This window comes from Xiphophorus maculatus, chromosome 5, assembly GCF_002775205.1.
Source record: "Xiphophorus maculatus strain JP 163 A chromosome 5, X_maculatus-5.0-male, whole genome shotgun sequence".
Taxonomy (NCBI): Eukaryota; Metazoa; Chordata; class Actinopteri; order Cyprinodontiformes; family Poeciliidae; genus Xiphophorus; species Xiphophorus maculatus.
Genome location: NC_036447.1, coordinates 8,251,756 through 8,275,599, shown reverse-complemented (window position 1 = coordinate 8,275,599; position 23,844 = coordinate 8,251,756). Strand labels below are relative to the sequence as shown.

The 23,844-nt window shown below is 35.8% G+C and overlaps 2 protein-coding genes across 3 annotated transcripts in view; both read left to right on the top strand.

The window, feature by feature from the left end:
* The first annotated feature begins 52 nt into the window (after positions 1-52).
* Positions 53-18,779, top strand: acox1 (acyl-CoA oxidase 1). 2 transcript variants are annotated; one of them, XM_005797484.2, is made up of 14 exons: positions 53-280; positions 1,849-2,008; positions 5,594-5,754; positions 8,342-8,449; positions 8,561-8,680; positions 8,769-8,884; positions 9,640-9,809; positions 10,869-11,031; positions 11,786-11,976; positions 13,506-13,685; positions 15,798-15,903; positions 16,786-16,929; positions 17,639-17,845; positions 18,372-18,779. In XM_005797484.2, exons 1-14 carry the CDS (start codon positions 172-174, stop codon positions 18,420-18,422), a joined length of 1,986 nt encoding a protein of 661 aa, XP_005797541.1. In that variant the 5' UTR covers positions 53-171; the 3' UTR covers positions 18,423-18,779. The 2 variants fall into 2 exon arrangements, with proteins under 2 accessions (XP_005797541.1, XP_023190051.1); XM_023334283.1 differs by lacking the exon at positions 5,594-5,754 and adding an exon at positions 4,413-4,573.
* A 2,319-nt stretch (positions 18,780-21,098) lies between these two features.
* The window catches only part of rhbdf2 (rhomboid 5 homolog 2), a 52,222-nt gene continuing 49,476 nt past the window's right edge, over positions 21,099-23,844 (top strand). The window contains exon 1 of the mRNA XM_005797542.2: positions 21,099-21,273. The gene's annotated coding sequence lies outside the window, so the exon portion shown is untranslated. The remainder of the gene's footprint in view (positions 21,274-23,844) is intronic.

Sequence of the window (23,844 nt, the reverse complement as noted above, 5' to 3'; positions counted from 1 at the left end):
CCGGGATGTGTGTCACGTAACCATACGTAACCGTTCCCACCTCTCTGCGGCTGCGCAGTAGAGACACTAACCAGGTCCAGCAGGTTACCGGAGTACCTCCACTTATTATTCGACACTTTTTAGCTCATTTTTCGCCTGTAAAGACGAGGCTTTCGCTCAATTCGCAGAGCCATGAATCCTGATATCACACGAGAACGTCAAAATGCTTCGTTTGACGTCGAAAAACTTACGTACATTTTGGACGGAGGCCCGGAAAAGACTAAAAGAAGACGACAAATTGGTGAGCTTGAAATGTAGTTTTTACAGCTGCCGTTGTGCACATTTATCAAATTTGCTGCAAGTAGAAACTGCTACATTAATTTGAACAGCTGTTATCTACCAATTAGCTTTAATATTTAAGTCAGGCTGCAGCTGGTACAAGTAAAAAATGTTATTACCAAGGTTAAAAGATCTTTATTACTCAATAAATCAATTGAGTCACGTCAAGTTCATGTTTAGCGTTATACTTTTTTCAGTTTTTTGGATCGTGACTGAATAGGCCTTGTAAAGTAGCATGCATTATCATGGTACAGCAACCTTTACTACCATAAAAGTTACCATCAGTTCAGCAAATCATACGTGTTTAGAGCCAGAAAAGATCCAAGACTCTGAAGAAAAATAGAAATTTGTGTAGATTTTTAACTTGAAGAACATGTTTTTATGTTTAGTACAGTTTCTTCAATGGCATGTTACATTTCTATATAAAAAAAAACAGGAAAAATGGCTTAATTGAAAAGTATGTTCTTTACACTGTTAATGTTATTCCTTTCGGATATGTTATGAGTCTTTCTAAAGTATTATTTAGAAAGACATGAAAATGCCAAGAAAAAAACAGCTAAAGCTGATATTTTAAAGAACTGAGCAGCATTTTCTTTTAGCATTTTTGGTCTCTTGCTATCAAAATATTTTGATTCATTTTGTATTTTCTTTTTTTTTAAATAACTATTTCTGTTGCTGAACTTTTTAAACCAACTGGAGATCAAATTAATTAGACTTTTTAAAAACGATTTTTATGAAATAATCCATCAAAACTCTCAAAATTTTGTTGTATAAAGTAAACTCAGCAGACAGGATTATGGACTTTTCTGCACTTTTTTCAGCTTAGTTAAAATCAGACGGAGATTAGGAAGAAATGCTTTGACTCATATAAAAGGGTAACATGTGTGTACAATATTTGTACCTTTATGAACTGTTTGGAGTGCAGTAAATGTTGTGTAGTATATTTCAAGGCTTATGAACTTCTATTTTACATATGATGTAGTATTTTCTGTCTCACACTGGACAGTTTCCAAAGCCCAAAATGATAAAGGTTGCAGATGATGGAAGCAAAGATGAGAAATAAATAAGTAGGAATATTGTCATCACAATATTTACCAATGGAAAAAAGAAATTTAGATTTATTTTGAAGCATTTGACCTGAATGCTACTGACGAAAGGAAGGAAAAATTTCTCTGTTCTGTCCTTTATTTGTGTTTTTTTTGATTCTCTGGCAAAACGAAAGTGACAGCAGGGGGAATCGTCAGGTAAATAAAATAAAAAATTGAGATAATTAAAATCCTTGATTACAAAGGCTTTTTAATACTGACACCAGCTTTAGAAAATAAATATGTCAACATTTAGTTAAAATTTACATTCAAACACACTATATTCTTATTGATATTTCTTTAGTTTTCTGAAATTTACTGTCAAATAATGTACAAAAGTAAAAAGTGATTCATTAGATTTGTATGACCATACTTAAAAAATACTCATAAGTTTCCTTCTCTCAGCTGTTGACATGTAGTTTAATGTTTTGTTTGTCTTCTGTAGAGGCGCTGGTTTTCAGTGACCCAGATTTCCACGAGGACGACCCAAACTTCCTGTCTCGCAGCGAACGCTACGACCAGGCCGTTCGAAAAAGCGCCCAGATGGTCCTGAAGCTCAGAGAGTACGGCATCGCCGACCCGGAGGAAATCTATTACTACAAAAGGTACGCAGACGGAGAACGGCGCTAACAAGAAAACGATTCTCTGCCGTCTGATCACTGTGAGAAAGTGACGCTAAAAAGTTCAACATTAACCAAAAACTGAAGCTCTCAAAAAAGAAACGCTGTTTATAGATTCATCTATGAAAGGAAATTATTTTCAAATCAAGCAGACTAAATCTTTCCCAGACAGGACTGCAGTGTACTTATAGGTCTGTCATGATAACATATTTTGCTGAACAGACGTTTTTGCAATAAACGATAATATTGTTTTTTTGAAACCATTTTTAAGTAATATAAAAGTAATAATGGCATAATAATGCACGAACACATTCTCAAAGGTCAATAAACTTTAGTTTCAAATGAACATTTAACACTGGAGCTGGAAGACATTTTGAGTATCCAAAATAAATAAACAAAACAACAGAAACAACTAATAAAATGAATTAAGATTCTTTTTTTAAGGACAGTTGTCCTTAAAAAAAAGGTACATTGAGGTAAATGCATCAAACTGAAGACCAATATTGGTAGAAAAAAATAGGAAAAAGAAAAAGGTTAATGATGGAAATGATTGAGTTTGTTTTAATTTATCATGTGATTAATTGATTTATTGTTTGTTGTGACAGTATACCATTAAGTAACTACAGTGCAAAGCTGTTCTAAAATCACTAAATGAACTTTATAATTACAGTCACATTCTCTGCTATCCAAACCCACCCAACAATAAATGACATAACTACTAAAATCAGGAAGCAATATGGATTAAAAGTTTCTCCAAATAGGCCCCATTTTTCAGGAAACTAATCATCTTAGTCAGAAGGTTAGCTGCAGATTTTCAGTCGCCATAACAAAACAATCACTGGTTGCTTTAATTTGATATTCAGCATAATGGACAGTCTAGAAAAATGTCTGTGGGTTTGAAGCAAACAAAAGTCTGAGCAAAGTTCAGTAGAGATTAAAAGTGTGTCAAAGGCTGAGTGGCTGCCAGCTTGTTTCACTTCTACAGTGAAGAGTAGAGAAGTTTAATCAGTGCCTCGCTAAAGGATTCATACTTCAACCTTTTCACATAAGTCACGTTGCAAAACTTTAATTTATTTTATTGGGATTTTGTGGAACAAATCACTGGTTTGCCATTTTTATCAGCTAAATAAAACTATTTTAGAAATGCAAAAGTTACACAGCCTTGTGGAAGAAGAAGACTTAAGTTTTGATAAATGTCTACAGTAGGAAATATGTTGTAATTTGTACAGAATAGAGGTGGGCCACATTGATTTAGAATTTTATCACACTACTGTGATAGCAAAAGAAATATGATAAAAATATTTATTAATTCTTTTTTAGGTAACTTTATGGCTGTCAATGCATAAACAGGGTTTCCCCCAGTGTATTATAAGCCTGGCGGGCCACCAGGCTTTACTTGTGCCCCCACCAGGCTAAGCAATGCTTATTTTTTTAAGTCTTTATAAAATGTTCGTATTTTTTAAGACTTTATAGTTGGTGTTCAGTTGTTAATCTTCCAATTTTTTAATAACACATTATTGTCAAGTGATGTTTTAAACATTTTTAGCTGAAAACCTCGACGACCCGCTGAATGAATGATTGCCCTGGCGCCCATCCACCAGGCTTAGCAAGTCTTCTGGGGAAAACTTTGCATAAAGTTATCTACAATTTATGCAACTTTATAATAAAGTATTTATTGCAACATTTGTATTTGTTGTAATTCAACAAGTACAAATCCTGCTCTTTAAAACCATTCCCATTTGAAATACGCTTTTCAGGATGAAAAAAGTGTCATTTATTCACTAAGTTGCACGGTTGCATATTTATTGAGGCACTTGTGGAACGAACATTAGCGAAAAATAAAAAAAATACAATTTTTAACTTTGTTTTTTATTTAACATTATTAGTTAGAATTTATCAAGAAAACAATAAATCAAAATTCTTATCATGATGATAAGAATAATCATAATAATAATTGGTAACTGATACAATAAATGCCCACTCCTATTACAGAACCACCATTTTATTTCTATTTTTACAGTTTGGAAGAGAGAAAAACATAAAATGTTTACAAAATGTGGATAAATACATCATAACATATTAAAAAAAGACATAGTTATAGATGTTATCACTGGGAATTTTAGTCCTTTGACGTTTCAATAAATAGAAAAGACACCAAAATAAAGTTTTTAACAAATATAAAATTTATTTATTATTATTTTTGCTGATAGAACTTCTCCATCAGTGTAAATAATAGTTAAATTATTGACCACTGAAACGTCTTTTTTACGTCAGACTGAAATAATATTCAATAGGTCACTTTTACCTTCATATATCTTGTTTAATATCAGTAAATGTGTATGTTGTCTGTTGATTTATTGAACCTGAACTTCAACTCCTCTTCATCCAGTATGGTTAGAGGGAACCAGCAGGAACCTTTCGGGCTGCATGTTGTCATGTTCATCCCAAGCCTGCGCAGACTGTGCGACCCCCAGCAGGCCAAGAAATGGCTGCCTCTGGCAGAGTCCTTCCAGGTTTTGGGCACATATGCCCAAACTGAGATGGGTCACGGTCAGTCCTGGATGTTGAAGCTAAATTATGTACTGAATCGATTCATAAGGCCCTTATTTGACGTTGAAAACAAAAAATTTTTAAATGTAAAATTGATTGGTGCTAATGGGGAGCGATGGAAAGTTCTTGTGAGTGTTTGACAAATCTGAATTACGTAGTCGAGGACGGCATCTTATCTGCTAATAAGAGATGATGCTCTAACTATACTGTCCTAAAATGCTTCTGCACCTGTTGTAGAGTTAACATAGTGAACTAATTATCATAATATAGTGTCAGTTTTACTCAGAGCCTGCTGCCGTCATCAGTTAGCTCAAAAACTTCCTCTTATTTTACTCTCTTTTCTGTATTATAATAACTCACAACGCTTTGTGTGCTCTGATCGGTGCCTCGTAATTAATTTCCATCTTTTACAAATCATGGAAAAATAGCAAATAATTCACATTAATAATAATCTGAGCCTTCCTAGTCTGCGTTTGGATTGGCTGCTGAGATCCATGGCGACCAGAGATTATGGGATGTAGAGAGTAAACAGGCAGCTTTGTGTGATCGGGGAGGCTAATGAGGCCTCTGAATGTGCACCGTCTGCCTGCTTTAGGTCCGAATCGAGAGGAGAAGAAGCTACTTCCACGTTTTGGACTGATGCTCTGGTGATTTGTAAATGTTTTTGCTCTGGTTCAGGACCAAATTTCAGACTCATTCAGACTCTGAGGGGAGATTTAAATGGAACATGAAGGAGTGAAGTTTCAATAAATGACAATCATTTGCTTGAATCAACTATTCCAATATGCATGTCATGCTCACAAGCTGTTTTGTCTTCTCTTTTCACTGTTTCCTCTCCGTCACCTTGAACCATGCAAATCATTCACATTTCCCTTCTGGGGATTAAAAAAAATTGATTCTTTTCTCTGATTCATTTGCTTAAACTTTCTATGGGATGCCTTCCATCCTCACACCTTTTTCCACATCCTTCCCTCCTGCTCTTCTGTTCTGTTTGCCCCCGCCCCGTCTTGCGCGGCCTAGTTGTGTTCACCCCGGCAGGCCATCGCCCTTGGACCTCCATTTGGCGATGTTCCTGCCCACGCTGCTCAACCAGGCCAGCCCGGCTCAAATGGACCGGTTCTTCATGCCCGCCTGGAACCTAGAGATCATCGGCACCTACGCTCAGACCGAGATCGGCCACGGTAAAACAAGAGCGGAGCCGTCCAAACCGGCAGTGTTTTTGTTAAAGGAACGATTCTCAATAAGTTAGTGATTAGTTTTGATAAAATCAGAGTTAATTAAGAGTTTCTGTCTGATCAGGTTTTTTTTGGAAAAAAAAGAAGTAAATTTATGGATCTTTAAAATTTAACTTAAAGGGTGAATTTTTTTTTTCCTTACAGTGTTGAACAGTTCCCACTCTCAGGATCGTTCCCAGTGCTTAATCCCATTACAATTAGAGATGCACCAATCTAATATTAATATCTGTATTGGTCCCAATATCGAAAAAAACCCTCCAGTTCTGGTATTGGTGACAACGATCAATTCAGGCTCATTCTACACTACAAAAACACAAAATATTACCAAGTATTTTTAGTCTAGTTTCTAGTTCAAAACATCTTAGGACTTTTGAAATAAGGCAAAACTAACTTACAGGGAACTTTCCAGCAAGATGTAGGAGCTTGTTTTAAGTCAATATGTCCTTATTTTTATTGGAAAAAGTATTAGTTACATTGGCAGATTATTTCACTTATAACACAGAGAAAATGACTTATAAGTTAAATAATCTGCCAATGTACTTAATACTTTTTCATCAGTATTAAAGAAGTATTGACTGAAAACAAGCTCCTACTGAAAAGTTACTTGTAAGTTAGTTTGATCTTATTTCAAGTGTCCAAAGATATTTGCACTAAAAACTACACTAAAAATACTTGGTAAGATTTTGTGTTTTTGCAGTGTATAGTTTGTGCTCTGAGTGACATCATGCTTTATTTATTTTGCCTTATATTTAGAATTTCTAATTGCACTTTATGAATCATTTGAAAGCAGATTTGCTGACAAAAACATGTAGTTTTAGTCAGTTTCAGTTTCTTTACCATTTATTTTACATTGGCTGTGCTGGTGCAGAGCTATAAAATATTTATGTCTGTGTTTAAAAAAAGAAACGTTTTAAGTCAGGTTAGCTCTGTTTTGTCTGTGTCGGTTCAGTACCTGCCATTTCTAAACCTCAGATATCAGTATCAGAAGTGAAAAACGTGGATCAGTGCATCTCTAATTAAAATAAACAAACTATAAATTATTTTAATAACAATAGTGAGCTTTGCCTTATCAGGCTGCTGTAGTAAAACACTTACAAAGCTGTAATGATGATTCAAAGAGACATTTTTTGCTTCTAAACAAAATATTTTTAGAGCAGCAAAATTTTCATGATAAATATTTACTGTAGGAAATTTTTAAAGAACCATAATTTTATTTGTATTTTTACATTTTCAACCTTTTTTAACAGGAGGTGGATAATATTTTTGATATCACATTGTTGAAATAACTTTGTTTAAAAAAAAAAGAAACAGCATATAGTTTCCAACGATGCGTCTAAAGAGTATAACGACTTCTTTTAGTGTTATTCTGTTGCAGAAGGTTTTCTAGTTTTTTCCATGAAGAAACTGGAAAAACTACCAGCATTTGTTAATGTTTAAAAACATTAGCTAGTTATTTATGATTTGCTGTGTTAAAGAGCCATTGTGAAAGGTTCAAACAGGTTGCAGACCCCCTGATCTATGGTTAATTTTTTCAGGATTACTGTTTGACAGTAAAACATTTCAGCTCTGAGACTGACTCTAAAACTCATTTTTAGCTTGTTGTAGCTTTTGTTTATTACCTCTAATGAGAAAAATTCAAGTTTGATTTACTAAAGCTGATAATCTTCCGTCTACAGCAACTAAAAACTTTGAGCTAAATGTTCATTTCTTCCCTTAATATTTACTCTTACACCTCTAGAATAACAGCTGCATCTAATGCCTCATTTAGATGAACCGTCTTTCCTCTCTTTCACCTCGAAGTGTTGGTTAAGGACAGGTGTTTACCTGTTACTGCCATATTATGGCGTTTAATTACATTGAGATCTGTCAAACACGACAAGCTGCATCACTCCTTTGTGTTGTACCTACAAATTGAATAGGCTTTTTGAATTTAAATAATTTCTGATACATTTTTGAACCCAAGTGGCCTTAGCAGGTTGTTATGCTGTCCAACTGTGAAATATATTACATAGGGATGCACGATATTATTGGCATGGTATCGGTATCGGCAAATATCAGCTGTAAAATTTTATATCAGACATCGGCTATTCCGTCAAAATAACTCACTGATATAAAAGTGACTTACTGGTTTGGTTTTATGTGACAAACCAGTGACAATGATGGCTGCAGCACAAAGTCAAATTTGCTCTGTTTGAGTGTTGTCATTGTCTTAGAGAGAGCAGGTGTCATGAATTTTACATTAAACGTAATGCAAGTTGAAAGTGTTACATCATTTTCAGCCTCTTTTTTAGTATTTGCGTTTTTTTAGCAGGCTAAAGTGACAAAGATAACACAGTAGTATAATTCCCCAGTAAAGAAAGCCATATATATATTCAGTAAATAAATATAGGAACAAAATATTGGCATTAAATGAGTTTTAGTACATCGTCATGTCGGATATCGATCAAAAATCCAATATCGTGCATCCCTAATGTTCCATATTACTGTACTTTCACCAAAGCTCTGTGGGGATTTATACGTTTTCTGGATGCAGGGACACACCTGAGAGGCCTGGAGACCACAGCCACGTACGATCCGGCCACCCAGGAGTTTGTGTTGAACAGTCCCACCGTCAGCTCCATCAAATGGTGGCCTGGAGGACGTAAGCTCAATCACAGCCACAGATCTGCAGCCTGATAACCCCACACTCCGATGGTCTGGGCTTTCAGGCAGAGCAGAAATCATCCCCTCTCTGTCATCTGTCATGTTCCAGTTGGGAAGACCTCCAACCATGCCATCGTTTTGGCCCAGCTGTACAGTTTGGGAAACTGCCACGGTCTGCATGCGTTCATCGTTCCCATCCGTGACATGAAGACTCATGAACCTCTGCCGGGTAAACTCAGTTTGTCTGGTTTCTTTGGACGTAGCGTTTGTAGAAAATCCACCCGTCTCTCATGCTCTTTTCTGCTTCTCTGCTGCAGGAATCGTAGTCGGTGATATTGGCCCCAAGTTTGGCTTTAATGAAGTTGATAACGGATTTCTGAAATTGGAGAATGTGAGGATTCCTCGAGAGAATATGATGATGAAATACTCCAAGGTGATTTGATTGTCTTCCTGAAAAGATAATATTCATAGAGATCTTGAAAACATTAAAACTCAGTTACGTCAAAAACAGGGTTGCCAGATCTGATTGAGATTTTACAATTCACAACGCTTTTGGTTGTTCTTTATTAACCCTTGGGACACAATGGAAAAGAATGTCCATAAAGGATTTTAAAATAGGATAGAAATATTCTCTAATGTCCCGAGTTTAGATGTACCAGCAGCAACTTCAAGATAAATGCAAATGGCAAATTTAGACTAGAGTAAAAAAAATATAAAAATAGGATAAGAGACTGGACTTTATGACCATTGACTGCCATGAAATGGCTGAATTGTCTCCTCCTTGTGTAGATCAGTTCTCCAGAGTCTTAATGACCTAATTATTCTGTTCAGGTGGTGCAGCAGAGGCACATCTAAAAGTTGCAGGGCTGCAGCCCTCCAGGACTGGAGTTTGAGACCCCTGATCTAGATGGCTAGATCTATAGATATTATTAAATGAGAGCTAAATTCTCTTCTACTTATTGTTTTTACCATGACTAAGGTTAAAATATTACCAAATTATAGTTAATTATATGCTTTTGGACAAAATTATGAAATTGTAATTGAGTATCAAATATTTTTCTTCAGATTGGTACCAAATGTAAAATATTAACGTTGTTGCCACCCTGCTGTTTAGATAAATCCTTAAAATGCTGTTTCCAGTAAGTGGCAGTAATCCTGAGCTTAAACTGGGGATCCTTTCCCCACCAGGTGGAGCCGGACGGGACGTACGTGAAGCCGCCCAGTTCCAAGCTGACCTACGGCACCATGGTGTTCGTCCGCTCCATGATTGTAGGCGAGTCGGCTCGCACCCTGTCCAAGTCCTGCACCATCGCCATCCGCTACAGCGCCGTGCGCCACCAGTCTGAGATCCGGCCGGGGTCGGTCGACACACACCGCACCACAACGGTTTCACACAGAAATCACTTTACGTGTATTTAACTTGTAATTTACACACAACTGGGAATCCACTCTGATCATTTTCCAATCTTGAAAAACATTAGGGGCAAAAAAGAAATTTGAAGATGGGGGGGAAATGTTTTGGTTTTTCATATTTTTATCTCATCTTTGACTAATGATACTTATTAAACGCGGAGGTACTTAATTGTATTGTTTGGCTTTTATTTGTCTGATTGAACCTTTTAACTGTATTATGAATATGATTTAGCAAGACTAGCAGAGATGTGAAGAAAAGACAGTGAAGTGGCTCAAAGTTCACATCTGAGCAAAACTGGCTTTTTTAAAAGCGGTTTGGGTTTGGGTTGAGTTTGAAAAGTATTACATAACATCAACTTTTCTTTAGCTTTACATCAGGTTATAATGTTATTTCCTCATCAAAAACACACCTGGAGTTGCTTTGATCCCTTCATCCATGTTTGGGGGACTCGTTGAATTACTGGCTCAGATGCCCAAAGGCTTACTGTCACCAAGCGCCGCCTATTTACCCAAAACACTTCCTCAGCTCCTTCAGACTAGCCAGCAGCAAGTAGCAAAAACCTGTTGAAACTGTGCACCTGCTAAGCTCATTGTAAATGCAACTTCTCAGTCCAAACATAATGGAGGAGCATTATTGTGATTTCAAGGCGTAACATTTTTTATAATTTTACTTGATGTAATATATCAAGTAACGTAGCTACGTGATCATGCTGCAAAATGGGGGTTTGTGCTTGGAAAACACATTACATCACTTTAACTAAATTATTATGATAAACCTGAAGTGTTTTTTGGCTTTAAATGTGAATTATTTTAAGTTTGGGTGCTGAATCTCCACCTGGAGCACAGTTCTTAGCGTTTTTTATTTTTCCAAACTGGATCAAGAATCCTCAGCGTGCTGCAGGAAGTGGAAATTGTTCCGTGTGTTTGTGTCTTTTTTAGATATCTGATTTGTTGCCACATCCTCCTGCAGAGGAAAGTCTAACCTCAGTGTTTCCAATCTGCAGAGAACCAGAGCCTCAGATCCTGGACTACCAGACGCAGCAGTACAAGCTCTTCCCTCTGCTCTCCATGGCTTACGCGTTCACGTTTGTCGGCCAGTACATGACAGAGATATACCACCGGATCTCTGAAGACATCAGCCAGGGAGACTTCAACCAGCTGCCCGAGGTACGGACCTGTCGGATCACCGATATTTAAATTTAAGGCTTGTATTAAAAGAAATTACTGATCTACGTTTGGTTGGTGGTACAATAGTTAGGCCCCTTTTTTTATTCAACATGCAACACATAACTTTTTGTGCCTTTTCAAGAATCAAAGAAGAAAAGTTGGGAAAGTTTCCAGAACTCTGCAGTGTTGAAGAGAATGAAATGTAAAGAGTTTCAGTGTAATAAATGTGGGTATTTTTATTCAAATTACATTGTGAATGGGAGTTTTATTTTTTAGATAATTAAAATAAAAAACAAACCAATAACTATCAATATTGCCTAATATGAAATGCTTATGGCTTAAACTTGTCATGATATATTGCCCAGTCTTTATTTGTTACTGTTGTTGAAATTGAGGGATCTTTTTTGTTAAATTTGTGTTTTGTGTCTGAGAGAATTTTCAAAATGTAAAATTTTGTTACAGTTAAATTTCTTTTGTCCCTGCTACGTAGAATACTTTTACAAGACATAATTAATAACAGTAATCAATTATGTGTAATAGTGAATTAAAACTGTCTTCATTAGTTATTTTGTTTTTGTTTTTGTTTTATCTCCAAAGTGTGAAGGTGGAAAAATCTGAAAACTTACTTTGAAAATGCTTGAATTTTACTGTGGGAAAAATGTGTGCGAACCGTGAATCACTAATTTATCTTAAAGTATTTAATAATATTCATCCTGAACGGAGCCTCTGCCCTGGTTTTCCCTCTGCTCTGCAGCTCCATGCCCTCTCTGCGGGCCTGAAGGCCTTCACCACCTGGGAAACCAACTCCGCCATCGAGGTGTGCCGCATGTCGTGCGGCGGCCACGGTTACTCCCGCAGCAGTGCCTTGCCCGATATTTACGTAGAGTTTACCCCAACCTGCACCTATGAGGGCGAGAACACAGTCATGATGCTGCAGACTGCAAGGTAAAGCTCCCAGTCTGCCTGGGTTGAGTTTAACACAAAAGCAGCTGGACACAGAAACAATCCGACCTTTATCATGGCGGCTGTTTTTTTTTTGTAAAGGCCAGCAGATCAGTTTCAGAAACCTGTCAGATGATATTCTGTCTTTGTTTCCCTCTGAGGATCTGCAACCAGTTCCAGAAATGTTCCCCCTCACAGGAAGTTCATACCTGAACATGGCGTTCACACAGACGGAACAAAGCTGGAGTGAAAGGGAGGGAATGAAATGGGAGAGTCAGTTTGCAGTGAGCTCTGCAAAGGAACAAATGACTTGAAAATGATGCAGCTGTTTTCATGTAGATACTTGTGGCTTTCCCTGGTGTTTCAATGCAACTCAACACTTCTTATGACGTAAACTTAACAAGTGTCAACAACACCGCCAACATGAACTGTTGCAACATTAAACCATCCCTTTTAACACAGTGTACAGATCCAGACATGCGGCACTGATTAAAACAGATGCATGCTTTTTTAGTCCAAGTACGGAAAAAGATTAGGGACACTGAAAAAAAAAACCAGTCAGAATTCTGATTTTAATCTCAGAATTCTAAGAAAAATGTTAAAAATAAATAAATTACGATTCTGACTTTTCTCTTTGAGCTTTGACATTTTCTTTGCCAAAATTCTCAAATCAGAATTTTTTTAGTTTTTCAGAAAAAAAAAAAATCGGAATTCTGAATTTTTTTCATAATTCTGAAAAAGTCTCAAATTCAGACTTTAGTTCTGAGATTGGGGACAGAATTTTGAGATTCAAGTCAGAATTTTGACCTTTTCCAGAATTTTAATCAAAATTCTGAGAAAAAAATCTAATTTTATTTTTTTTTTCTCAAAGGTTTAGCTTTAATCTCTGAATTTTTTTTTAAAATCACCTTTTTAAGTACATTATAATTTAGCCTTTTTCAAAATTTTTGACATCTCAAAATTCTGACTTCAGTCTCTGATTTTAAAAAAATTGTGATCTAAATTTAATATCAGAATTTTGAGATAAAAGTTAAAATTCAGAAAAAATTAATTCTGAATTCTGAGTTTTTTCAGAATTTTGAAATTAAATTTTAATAAGAATTCAGAAAAAAATCAAATTTTATTTTTTTCTCAACATTTTAACTTTCATTTCTGAATTTTAAAAATTAGCTTCTATGTTTAATATCATACTTTAGACTTTTTCAAAATTTGAAAAACAAAATCTGAACTCGAGATTTTTTTTTCTGAATTTTAAAGTCAGAATTTGAAAAGTAAAAGTTATTTTTCTCAGAATTCTGACTTTAATATTTGAAAGTTGACTTTATTCTCAGAATTCATAGATTAAATTTAGAATATTTTTTTGTTCAGTGGTCATAATCCTTTTCCTACCTCATCCAAGCTCCTGTTAAACACAATAAATATTTTTCGACCAGGCTTTTTCTGTTTAGATAATCTCACTTCAGAAGCTCCTCAATTTAATTTTAAGCTTTAATATCCGTGTGTGTGAGTATCTGCAATATTCATGTGTGCAGATATCTGGTGAAGAGCTACCGGCAGGCTGAAAAGGGCCAGCAGCTGAGCGGCATTGTGTCGTACCTGAACGAGTCCCAGAACCGGAGGGTCCAGCCGCAGGCCGTGGCCTCCAGGCGCCCCCTGGTGGACATCAATGACCTGAGCAGCCTGGTGCAGGTCTACCAGCAGAGAGCTGCAACGTAAGTCGCAACCTCCACTGAGCAGAATTACCCTGGACCAGTGCAACGCAAAGATTCAGAAATATATATTTCCTTTTAATGCACAACACCAGGGGGCGCCAACTTCCTGTTGACTGAAAAAGTTGAGAGCAAAAATAAAGTTTAACCTTTTATTATCCTCAAAGGGGAAATGGAAGAACCTACAAATAAAATCTCAAAAGAAGAAATAATTCATGTAATTATTACTTAATTACTCAAACAAAATAAAAATAACATATGCCAAAATAAAGACTAAATAATTTATCTAATTATTTAGTCTTTTTTTGGCATGTTTTGAGATTAAAGATCAAAATCTTAAAGTCAAATTCAGACTTTCAGACTAAAAAATAAATAATGTATTTATTAAATTATTAATATAATTTAATAAATTAATTATAATAGTATTGATTAATAATTGAATAGATAATTATTAAATAATTTATTATTATTATTATTTATTTATTTTTTGTTGTTGTTTGTTTTTTTCTTTCCCATATTCTCAAAATATGTGACCCTAGGTTAAGAAAAACAAGGAATATTAGGGAAAAGGAAAATAATAATGCAAATTAGAAAATAACTCCCAAGATTAAAAGAAAAATAAATCCTAACCCAAAAATGTTAAACAATTTCATTTTGCCATTTTGTTATGTTCTGTGTTTTATCTTATTCCTACATGTATCCTTTTTAATGTGGTTTGTTTTGTTTATTTTATTTTTGTTGATGTTCGTTCTCTTCTCTAATTGGTTATTATTTTGTAGATCAATGCCTCTGTTAGTTAGAATATAATGTTTGTTTTTTAATTGATGAAAGAAAAAATGTTCTGCATGCATCAAAAAACACATCTGACCTGGTTTTCATTATAATGCGTCACTCAATAGATCTTTATTTCCACCCAATAAGTAGCAAGGGGACAAAAGTTGGTCATTTGTAATGGAATAACGTTTTTCCACACGATGGTGTTTAATTGGCTTCAGTCGTAGTTCTGCCTCTATTGTTTTCTCGGAGTAAGATGATATCCGATTACATCACTGCATGCTGCTCACTTTAGTCAAGTCTAAATTCATTTGCTGCGAGTATCAGCTGTGCTGAGCACAAAGAGTCTCTGTCAGCCTGTCGGAGGGAGACCAAACGTGGTGCTTTACTTCCAGATATCAGATGAACAAAACCCAACTAAACAAGCAGGATAAATGCAGAAATAAGCATTTATCCTGCTTGTTTCTGTTGCATATTTATTTATATGCAGACAGCCATATCATGAGAGCTGTTTTAAACTTTGATTAGTCCAGTATTTGTTGGTGTTGAGGTATTTTATGGTGCACAAAATAATTTAGAACTGCTTGAATTTGACCTTTGAAAACATGTCAGAACCCTGCGTAGGCACAAAGGTCAAACTTGGATGCTTCATTTTCTGTTGGGATTTTATTCGACCAACTCAAAGTAGTTCTTGACTATGAAGTAGACAAAAAAGGATTAATAGTAGCAGTTGTAGTAGCACATTTTATTTGAAGGTGGCTTTCACAGCACCTTAAGATCACCGAACAAGAAATGGAAACAATAAAGTAAAAACTATATCAAACACAATTAATTGTAGAAAGAAATTAGATTAAGCAGAATAAGTGAGTTTTGATAGTTTTCTATAATTTACATGTCTTGTATTCAGCTTCCTGAGGTAATAACTGTTTTTGAAACCAAGTTTTTACTGTAATCGCATCTTTCCAGGTGTTTCTCTACCATCATTTTGCATCTAGGAACTGAAAATTTGGTCCGTTCTTCTTTGCAAAGTAGTTCAAGCTCAGACAGATTGAATGGAGAATTAGCTCTGGATCATTTTACACATGAATCCAAACCATTCGGTTGTCTTGTGCTCAGTTTAGGCAGGCAGCCATCGTCTTGGAAATCATCAAAATCCTCCCATACGCTTTGGATTTTAAGCTTGGTCTCCATGATGCAGTTTGCCCTCTGACGTTTTCTAACAAGCCTCTGAACTGTTCCTAAACGTACTGTGATTAAATTATCTTCATATGGAGTGTAGTTAGGAGAAGACTGCATTTCTTTTTGAGCGACACGTTTACTAATGGAGGTTTGTGTTTGTAGTTTAGTTGAAATGGCGGCGAAAAGCATCCAGCAGGAGCTGCAGCGCAGGAAGTCACAGGAGGACGCCTGGAACAACAGCGCTATCGACCTGGTCAGAGCCTCAGATGTAAGTTCATGTCTGTCAGTTTGTAGTTTGAAGAAATCTAAAGAATCAATCCTCCAGCTGCAGCTGGTCCAGAACGCTGCTGCTGGAGTTCTGACTAAAACCAGGAAGGTAGAGCACATCAACCCAGTTCTAAAGTCCCTACACTGGCTCCCTGTAGCTCAGAAGATAGACTTTAAAATATTGCTGGTAGTTTATAAATCACTGGACAATTTAGCACCACAATACATTAAAGACCTGCTGTTGTCATAGCAACCTTCCAGACCTCTCAGGTCTTCTGGTTCTGGTTCTGCTCTGGATCCCCAGAACCAGAACCAAACGAGGAGAATCAGCATTCAGCTTCTATGCGCCGCAAATCTGGAGCAAACTTCCAGAAAACTGAAAAACAGCTGAAACACTGAGCTCCTTTAAATCCAGACTAAAAGCCCAGCTGTTTGGAGTTGATTTTGAACCATAATCAGAGAAACATTGTCCAACATTTTGAAGTGTAATGATGATTTTTAACGATGGCACTTGACAAAATGTAATGTTTCATTTATTGACTTTGAACTACCTTGTTGCTGAAATGTGTGATACAGATAAACCTGACTCATTGATTCAATTATAGTGAATTAATTTGAAAACACATTAATGAGCTGCTTTTACAAACATAATTTAATATGTAAATTACCTTTTTCATATTCCTCTATTTAAATTTTTAACCAATGTGTTGTTGTGTCCAGATATTTTGCTATAATTTTTTAAACTTTTCTTGTGTTTTGTTGGGAGGAGTCTGTATTGACTGATTCTAATTCCTTTAATTTGCCTTTAACAGTCTGATTTTTCTATTCTACAGTGTCTACTTCATTTTATTGATTATTTTTCCCTGATATTGTCTCTCTTTAGGCCCACTGTCACTATGTTGTGGTGAAAGTCTTTAATGACAAGCTAAAAGGCGTTGGGGACACAGCAATACACTCTGTGCTGTCAACGCTGGCTCTGCTCTATGCCATGCATGGAATCACAAAGAACTCTGGAGACTTTCTGCAGGTACGTTAAGTAGCGGTGAACCGATTCCAGTTTTCTGGCCGAACACAGATCTTTAAGAAGCCTGACCTTCCAGTTCCGATTGTTTTTATGTCTGAAAAGTTGCTAAATACAGCGACTTTTGCTAAATTGGCAACGGTTGGGTGACTATTGTTAACCTTTTCAAACATTCCACACTACAAAATAAGTAATAAAAGTGCATTTGATTTGTGCTGATATTGTGCCTGATATCAGCACAAATACTCGATACGATATTTGCAGCGTTGTTACTCAACGCTGCAAATATCACTATTGTATTGTAAGTAAAAAAATGTATCTGGGTACCGCTAGTAAATACTGTAACGAACAATCAGTTCTGCGAGATTTCTACAGATCTAGGTTCAGGAAAAGTGTAGCTAGCATAGCTGCAGACCCCACACATTCTGGACACAACATGTTTAGACATTTACTCTTATTTTGGTTTTACACAGCGCTATTTGCACTAATTTAACTTTGTCTTCTCTTGTTAAAAACATTCTGTATATAAACATATTTACAAGAAAAAAGCCTACATAAACAGAAAAAAAAATCTTTTTTATCTTCCTCCAAATTTTGTATATTTATATTTGAAATGTTTGTACATCGAGAGCAAAGTGAAAAATATTGGTTTTGTTTTTGTGCACAAACGTAGCTAGTAAAGCTGATTCTGGTAAACATTTTTTCTGTCTTGCAGACTGGACTGGTGAGCGTGCCCCAGGTTCTGCAGATTTCGGTTCGTATCAAAGAGCTTCTGTCCCAGCTGCGACCCAACGTTGTGGCGCTGGTCGATGCCTTCGACATCCACGACAAGAAGCTGAATTCGGTTCTGGGACGCTACGACGGAAACGTCTACGAGAACATGTTCGAGTGGGCTCGCCGCTCACCTCTTAATGCCGCAGAGGTAAAAAAAAGAGAACAGTCACCACACTCTGTAGACTTTAATCTCAGAATTAGGAGATCAAAAGTCACAATTGTTGGGGAAAATATCAAAATTCTCACTTAATTTTCAGAATTCTTTTAAATTTTTGAGAATTACCTGAATATTCTCAGAATTCTGAGAAACAATGTCAGAATTTGCAGACATTTTCCTGAATTCTGAGGAAAAAAGTCAGAATTCTGGGTAAAAAGTCGTAATTTTGCGAATTCTGATTTAATCCCGGAATTCTGACATTTTTTCTCAAAATTCTAAGAAGATTTTGAGAATTCTCAGAATTATGACTTTTGTTTTACCCAGAATTCTTACTTTTTTCAGAATTCTTAGAAAATTCAGAGAATTCCAAGAATGCTTTTATTCTTAGTGAACATTGATCTCATTACTCAGATTGCAGGAAGAATATAGAAATAAAAACTGAAACGTTTTTGTATGATTACGTCCATGTTGGTTTTTGATATTTGTGGCTTTTTCCCTCCTTTACTCTTTTCTTCAGGTCCATGAATCCTTCCAGAAGTACCTGAAGCCGCTGCGGTCCAAACTGTAAGCTGATGAAACGGACCTCCACCAAAGGCTGGGAACCTTTAGCTGCACAAACCTCCTCTGTAGTAACTAGTTAAATCAACCCTGTGATGGATTTCTCTGCTGGTATTTATGGCAGTTTTAGCACTCCATCCATGTCAGTTTAACTCAACAAACGCAACTAAATTCCTGGTAGACGGCAGATAACTCTGGAGCGTCATGGTGGTGATGGGGAAATAGACCCAAAATGTCTTTCATCACCAGATACAGACATTTTTAAAACAAACAAAGAAGAAATGACAATTAAAAATACATGATAAACAGTCAAACAGTTTTATTTAAATTCTGCTGATATGATTCCAATAATAAATAGTTAATGAAAGTATTGTGTTTGAGACTGAAAATATGGAAGCTTTTTTCCATTTAACAACAGATTTCCATTAGAAATATTGCACATTTCATATATATATATATATATATATATATATATATATATATATATATATATATATATATATATATATATATATATATATATATTCCCAAAAATCTGGTGAGTCACAGGCATCGTCAACTTGAGGAAGGAGTTGATCTAACCTTTCTCCCACTCTGAACTTCTCCTCCTTTCTTCTTTGAACTTTGATCAGTTTGAATTTGTTGGCTTTCCTCCAACAATCCAGTTAATAAAAGTTAAGATCAATGCACAAATAGCAGGCTCACCAGAATATAACAGGAGAACACTTTGATGCTGGGGATTAAATTATGCACTTTGGGATTATAGTTTTAGTTCCCCTTTTTGCATTTTTATTTCAATTATGAATGTTCCTGTGTGTTTGAAAATCACAGTTTGTTTTGATTGGCAGGTAAAGTGTGTCCTGTGCAAAAACAATCTTTTAGGAAAGCCGCTTTGAACTCCTGGCATCAGTAAAAGGTGACAGAAACCACTTTTTATGCGCAGCGTGGAGTCTGTGCATTAGTATTATCCATCCCTACTATGTGGGGCTGACGCATTAAAAAGTTGCACATCTGGATAGCTTCATTTTTAAAGCTGTTGCTTTTAACAGGACACATTTCAGAACTTTAAAGAATACTTTCACTTTGCTAAGTTTACTTTACCAATACCAGACTGATTCTTGTTTTGTGCTTATATTACAGTAAACCGAATTAAATTCATTTTAATTTGCTCTAAATTGTCACTATAACTTTTAAAACTGATTAGTGAATCAATATGTGCCTGATGAAATGTTATTTTCATTATCTAACAGGAAGGTGTTTTTGCACACTAGCATCTGTATTTTCACAAGTGGTGAACTTGTGATTTTAACAATTATTGTCATGTACTGACTAAACCGTTAATCTCATGCTGTTTGATTTTTGTGCGTTTCAAATTGTTTTGTGCTAATCTAAAATGTAGTAATTTAAAAAAGAATGTAATAAAAGAAAGAAATGATTGTATTGTTTTTCCTGATACTGTGTAGTTTTTTTTTTTTGATGAATTTTGATTTACACTGGTAATACTGTTAGAATTTAATCAATAAAAATAATGTAACAAAGTGCGAGATTCTTATCAATATTTCTGATTAGAGACTAGGACTGCATTGATTGCAATTTTCTGACTAATTGCCAATATTTAAAGGGGCAGTTTTATGTGTTCTCCAGCCTCATAGTACCATTTTATAGTACAATCTAGTAGATTTTCTAGAAAAAATAAGGACAAATTTCTATGACGAATCTCAAAATGAGTTCTTTCTAGCAAATTTAACGTACATTTCCAGTTTTTTGTTTTGAGAATTTTTCTGAGAATAACCTAAAAATTGCAGGGTTTTCTTTTCTATAAAGTTTTCTATTCAAACTCACAAATTTCCAAGGTTTTCTTTTTTAAAAAACTTCTGATGCAAATCACAAATTTTAGACTTTTTTTTTTTTTTAGCTTAGCAAGTTCATTGATTTTTTTTGTTTGTTTTTTTTAGATTAGTCTCAAACTTTGATATTTTTTTTGTAACATTTTTTGGACTTTTCATATTCAGAAATTTCTCATATTTTTTTTCATAAGATTTCTGAGATTAATCTTGAAAAATGATTTTTTTTCCTAGCAAATGTTTGACTTTAAAACGTCAGAGATTTCCACGTTTCTTTCTAATAAACTTATGTGATGAATCTCAAAACTTCTGACTTTGATTTCTAACAAATGTTTGACTTTTCAAACTCTGAAATTTCCAAGATATTTTTTTTTCTAGAAAATTTCAGATTTTTTTTTCTCCCCAGAAAATGTTAAACATTTTAAACTCAGTATTTTTTTTTCTCTAAATTAATGTCAAAACTGATGATTTTTTTTTTCCTAACTTTTTTTTTCTTTTTGAACTCTGCAACTTCCTAGATAACTTTCTAGAAAATTTCTGAGAATAATCTAAGAATTTCAGACATTTTTTGGGGGGGGAAATCTACTCCCTTTTTTTCTATATGTAACGGCCCAAAAACGCTGTGGTATTGTTGTGGGCCCATTGGGTTGTGGGCCCCCTGGTACACATGTTCTGGGACCGCCTCTGGTCAGTAGGAACTGAACACAGCCTGGCCTGGCAGCAGCTCGGTGCATATTTGTGTAGGAGTAACTACGGCGGGTAGTTTCCACACGCCGCTGCGGGGTGTTGGAGGTGGTTGGAACGGACCCAGGCAGAGACTCCCCCCCTCTGAAGATAAGACCTGGCTCCGCCTCCTCCTCGGAGCTCTGCTTGCTGGAGCTGCATTAAAAAAAAATAAGGATGTCGGAGGAGAGAAAGAGGGAAGTGTGTGACACACCACTTGTCACAATCTAACTGTAGTTTGTCGGACATTTACCTGCTGCTCATGAATAAAAAGCCAACTACTTTTGCTTGGAGGTGAGTAAAACATTTAAAGACGTTTGGTGTGTTTAGCAACTCGTCGTGTTTGTTTGTTTAAGTGAGAGCGGCTAATGTGTTTTTGGGTAGAGAGTGTTGAGTAACCAGGTTCATTGTGTGCTACCTTTTGTTTCAGCTCCATTAATTAAAGTAAAAACAAGCTGACGGCGGTAATGTTCGGTTCTAACTGCCCTTGTTACCCCACCGCTGGGAAACTAGCTGTCGGCAAGCCTCGGCAAGCCCTTTGTTGCTCTACCCGCCCGTCCAAACCCAAACAAGTCCAGTTATTCATTTGAGTTTTCCATCTGCTGCCCCATTTAAAGTTACTCCTGGGCGCCATGTCTGTCATATTCCTGCGCTGCCCTCCATCTGCTCCCAGTGACAGTAGGAGGTTATGTTTACAGACACACGACGCCAACTGAAAACTGAGGCTCTCAGCTGACTGGAGACACAAATTAAAAGTTGTACATTAATGTTTTCTGTGACTTGGTAGATCCTGGAACGGTTTTATTTCAGCGTACAAGTTGGTGAGTCGCAACAGAGTAAAAATAGCTGCAGTTTAGTGTAATTCCCCTCAACAGCTCATTACTGTGAAGTCATCTAATTATACAGCAGTTTTTGTTTTTAAAGCACCTACCCAGCCAGCCTGGTCTACGGTATTCAATCAAACTTGATTTAAATGTAGGTTGTTACTTATACAATGTGATGTAATGGTAAAAAAATTCGTCTTGTTTTGCTATTTTCTTACAATGTGTTGAATTAAAAGGGCTTTCCCAAAAACAAGTTGGACACGCCCACTTGTCTGGTGTGGGATGACGTCACAAAAGGCAGCTGATCTTTGTAGGACATTTGTATGTGTGTGTTTGTTTATGTGTGCATATATATCTATATATACAAAAAATTTTATCTGCAGGTCAGTTTAGAAATACATATTGTACGAACAAATTGTACGAGTCAAAAATTGGTTTAAAAAATAAAATCAGAAGCTTTGAGAATTATCTGAGAAATAATTTTTTTATTATTATTATTTCTAAATTTTTAAAGTGAAACATTTTCTAGAAAAAGTTCAGATATTTCAAGATTAATCTCAGAAATCCTCTAGAGTGAATCTTGGAAATTTCTGACTTGGGAAAGGCAAAACATTGTTGGAAGAGAATCCCAAAATTTTGAGATTACCAGTAATCTGAAATTTTCTAAAAGAAAAAGAAAAAAAACCACCCACAAGGAAATTGCTGAGCTTATAAATATGAAACTTGCTGGGGGGAAACATCAGTAATTTGAAATTTTGAGATTTGTCTCATAAATATTTTAAAAAAGAAAACCTTGGGAAATTTCTGAGTTTGAAGAAAAAAATATTTTCTAAATTGTTTTTAAATTTCATCCCCTCCTGCTTCCATATGAAATCTGTATTATCAAAACCATTTTCTTTTATTTCTATTGCTAGTTAAGTATCTCAATTAATTCTGGAGATGATCATAAATGATGAAGTATCATATAAACCACTTCTCTGTGATTTCATAAGACATATTAACATACCGTGAGTCCCTTTTTGGTCTTTCACCTCTTTTTAAACTTTTAATTGAACCAAAATGAGTCTGAGTGACACATGACTACATTTTCTTACAGTGGACTAACACAGAAAATTTCTTAAAATTATGAGCTGTAAATGAGGGGATAAAAAGCCCCTGGGTTGCTGAGATATTAATTATTTAATCCTAGAAGTGTTTATCAGGTGACAGAAGGCTGACTTTGTAATCACCTTTATGTGGCCCTGAAGGTTCAGGTCTGAGTCCATCAAGCCTGATCTCTAGTTGTTTTCTGTAATTCGAAGCTCTGTGTTGACTTTTATTTGTTCAGCATCGTTGTAGAAATCTGTCAGAAGTCTTTAGGTGTTTGCTAATGCTAGCTGGATTCGTCGCTTATTGAAGTGGCTTCAGACTTAGCGCTGGATTTTCAGTCTCACAAAGCCGGTTAACGTCTTGTCCAGATCAGCCACTGTAACGTTTGCTGAAAACCTGGAATCGAGACACTATTTGTGTGATAGAAACACATTTCCTTGACTTTTTTTGTTCTTTTCCTTTATCACAACGTACCCGCTACTTTTTTTAAACATCACAGCCAATAAAAATGTACGCAATGTTAAAGTTACTTCTGGGCGCCATGTCTGTCATATTCTTGCGCTGCCCACCTTACAGCCCTCCATCTGTTCTCATTTTCAGTTTCACAGTGAACGGTCATCCAACAGGTTACATATATTATTTACTGGAACTACAGCACGGGGCATTCTGGGTAAATATGACCAAAACAAACTTGTGTGTCTAGCACTAGCAGAAGAAATGACTCGTGGTCTTTTGCAAAAGACATGAAATAAATGCTAGAATCACTAAAATTTGATGCCACTCCACCTTTTGTGAAGAAGGAAGGTCTTGTTCAGAGTTTTTCGTGTCGTTACCGTCAGTTGTTCTCGGTGCAGCGCCACCACAGGCGCGGAGGGCAACAGGTCAGTGCAGTGTGAAAGCGAACCACACCAGCTGAAAATGTAACAAATGTTGCAACTTTGGTCCCCAATTG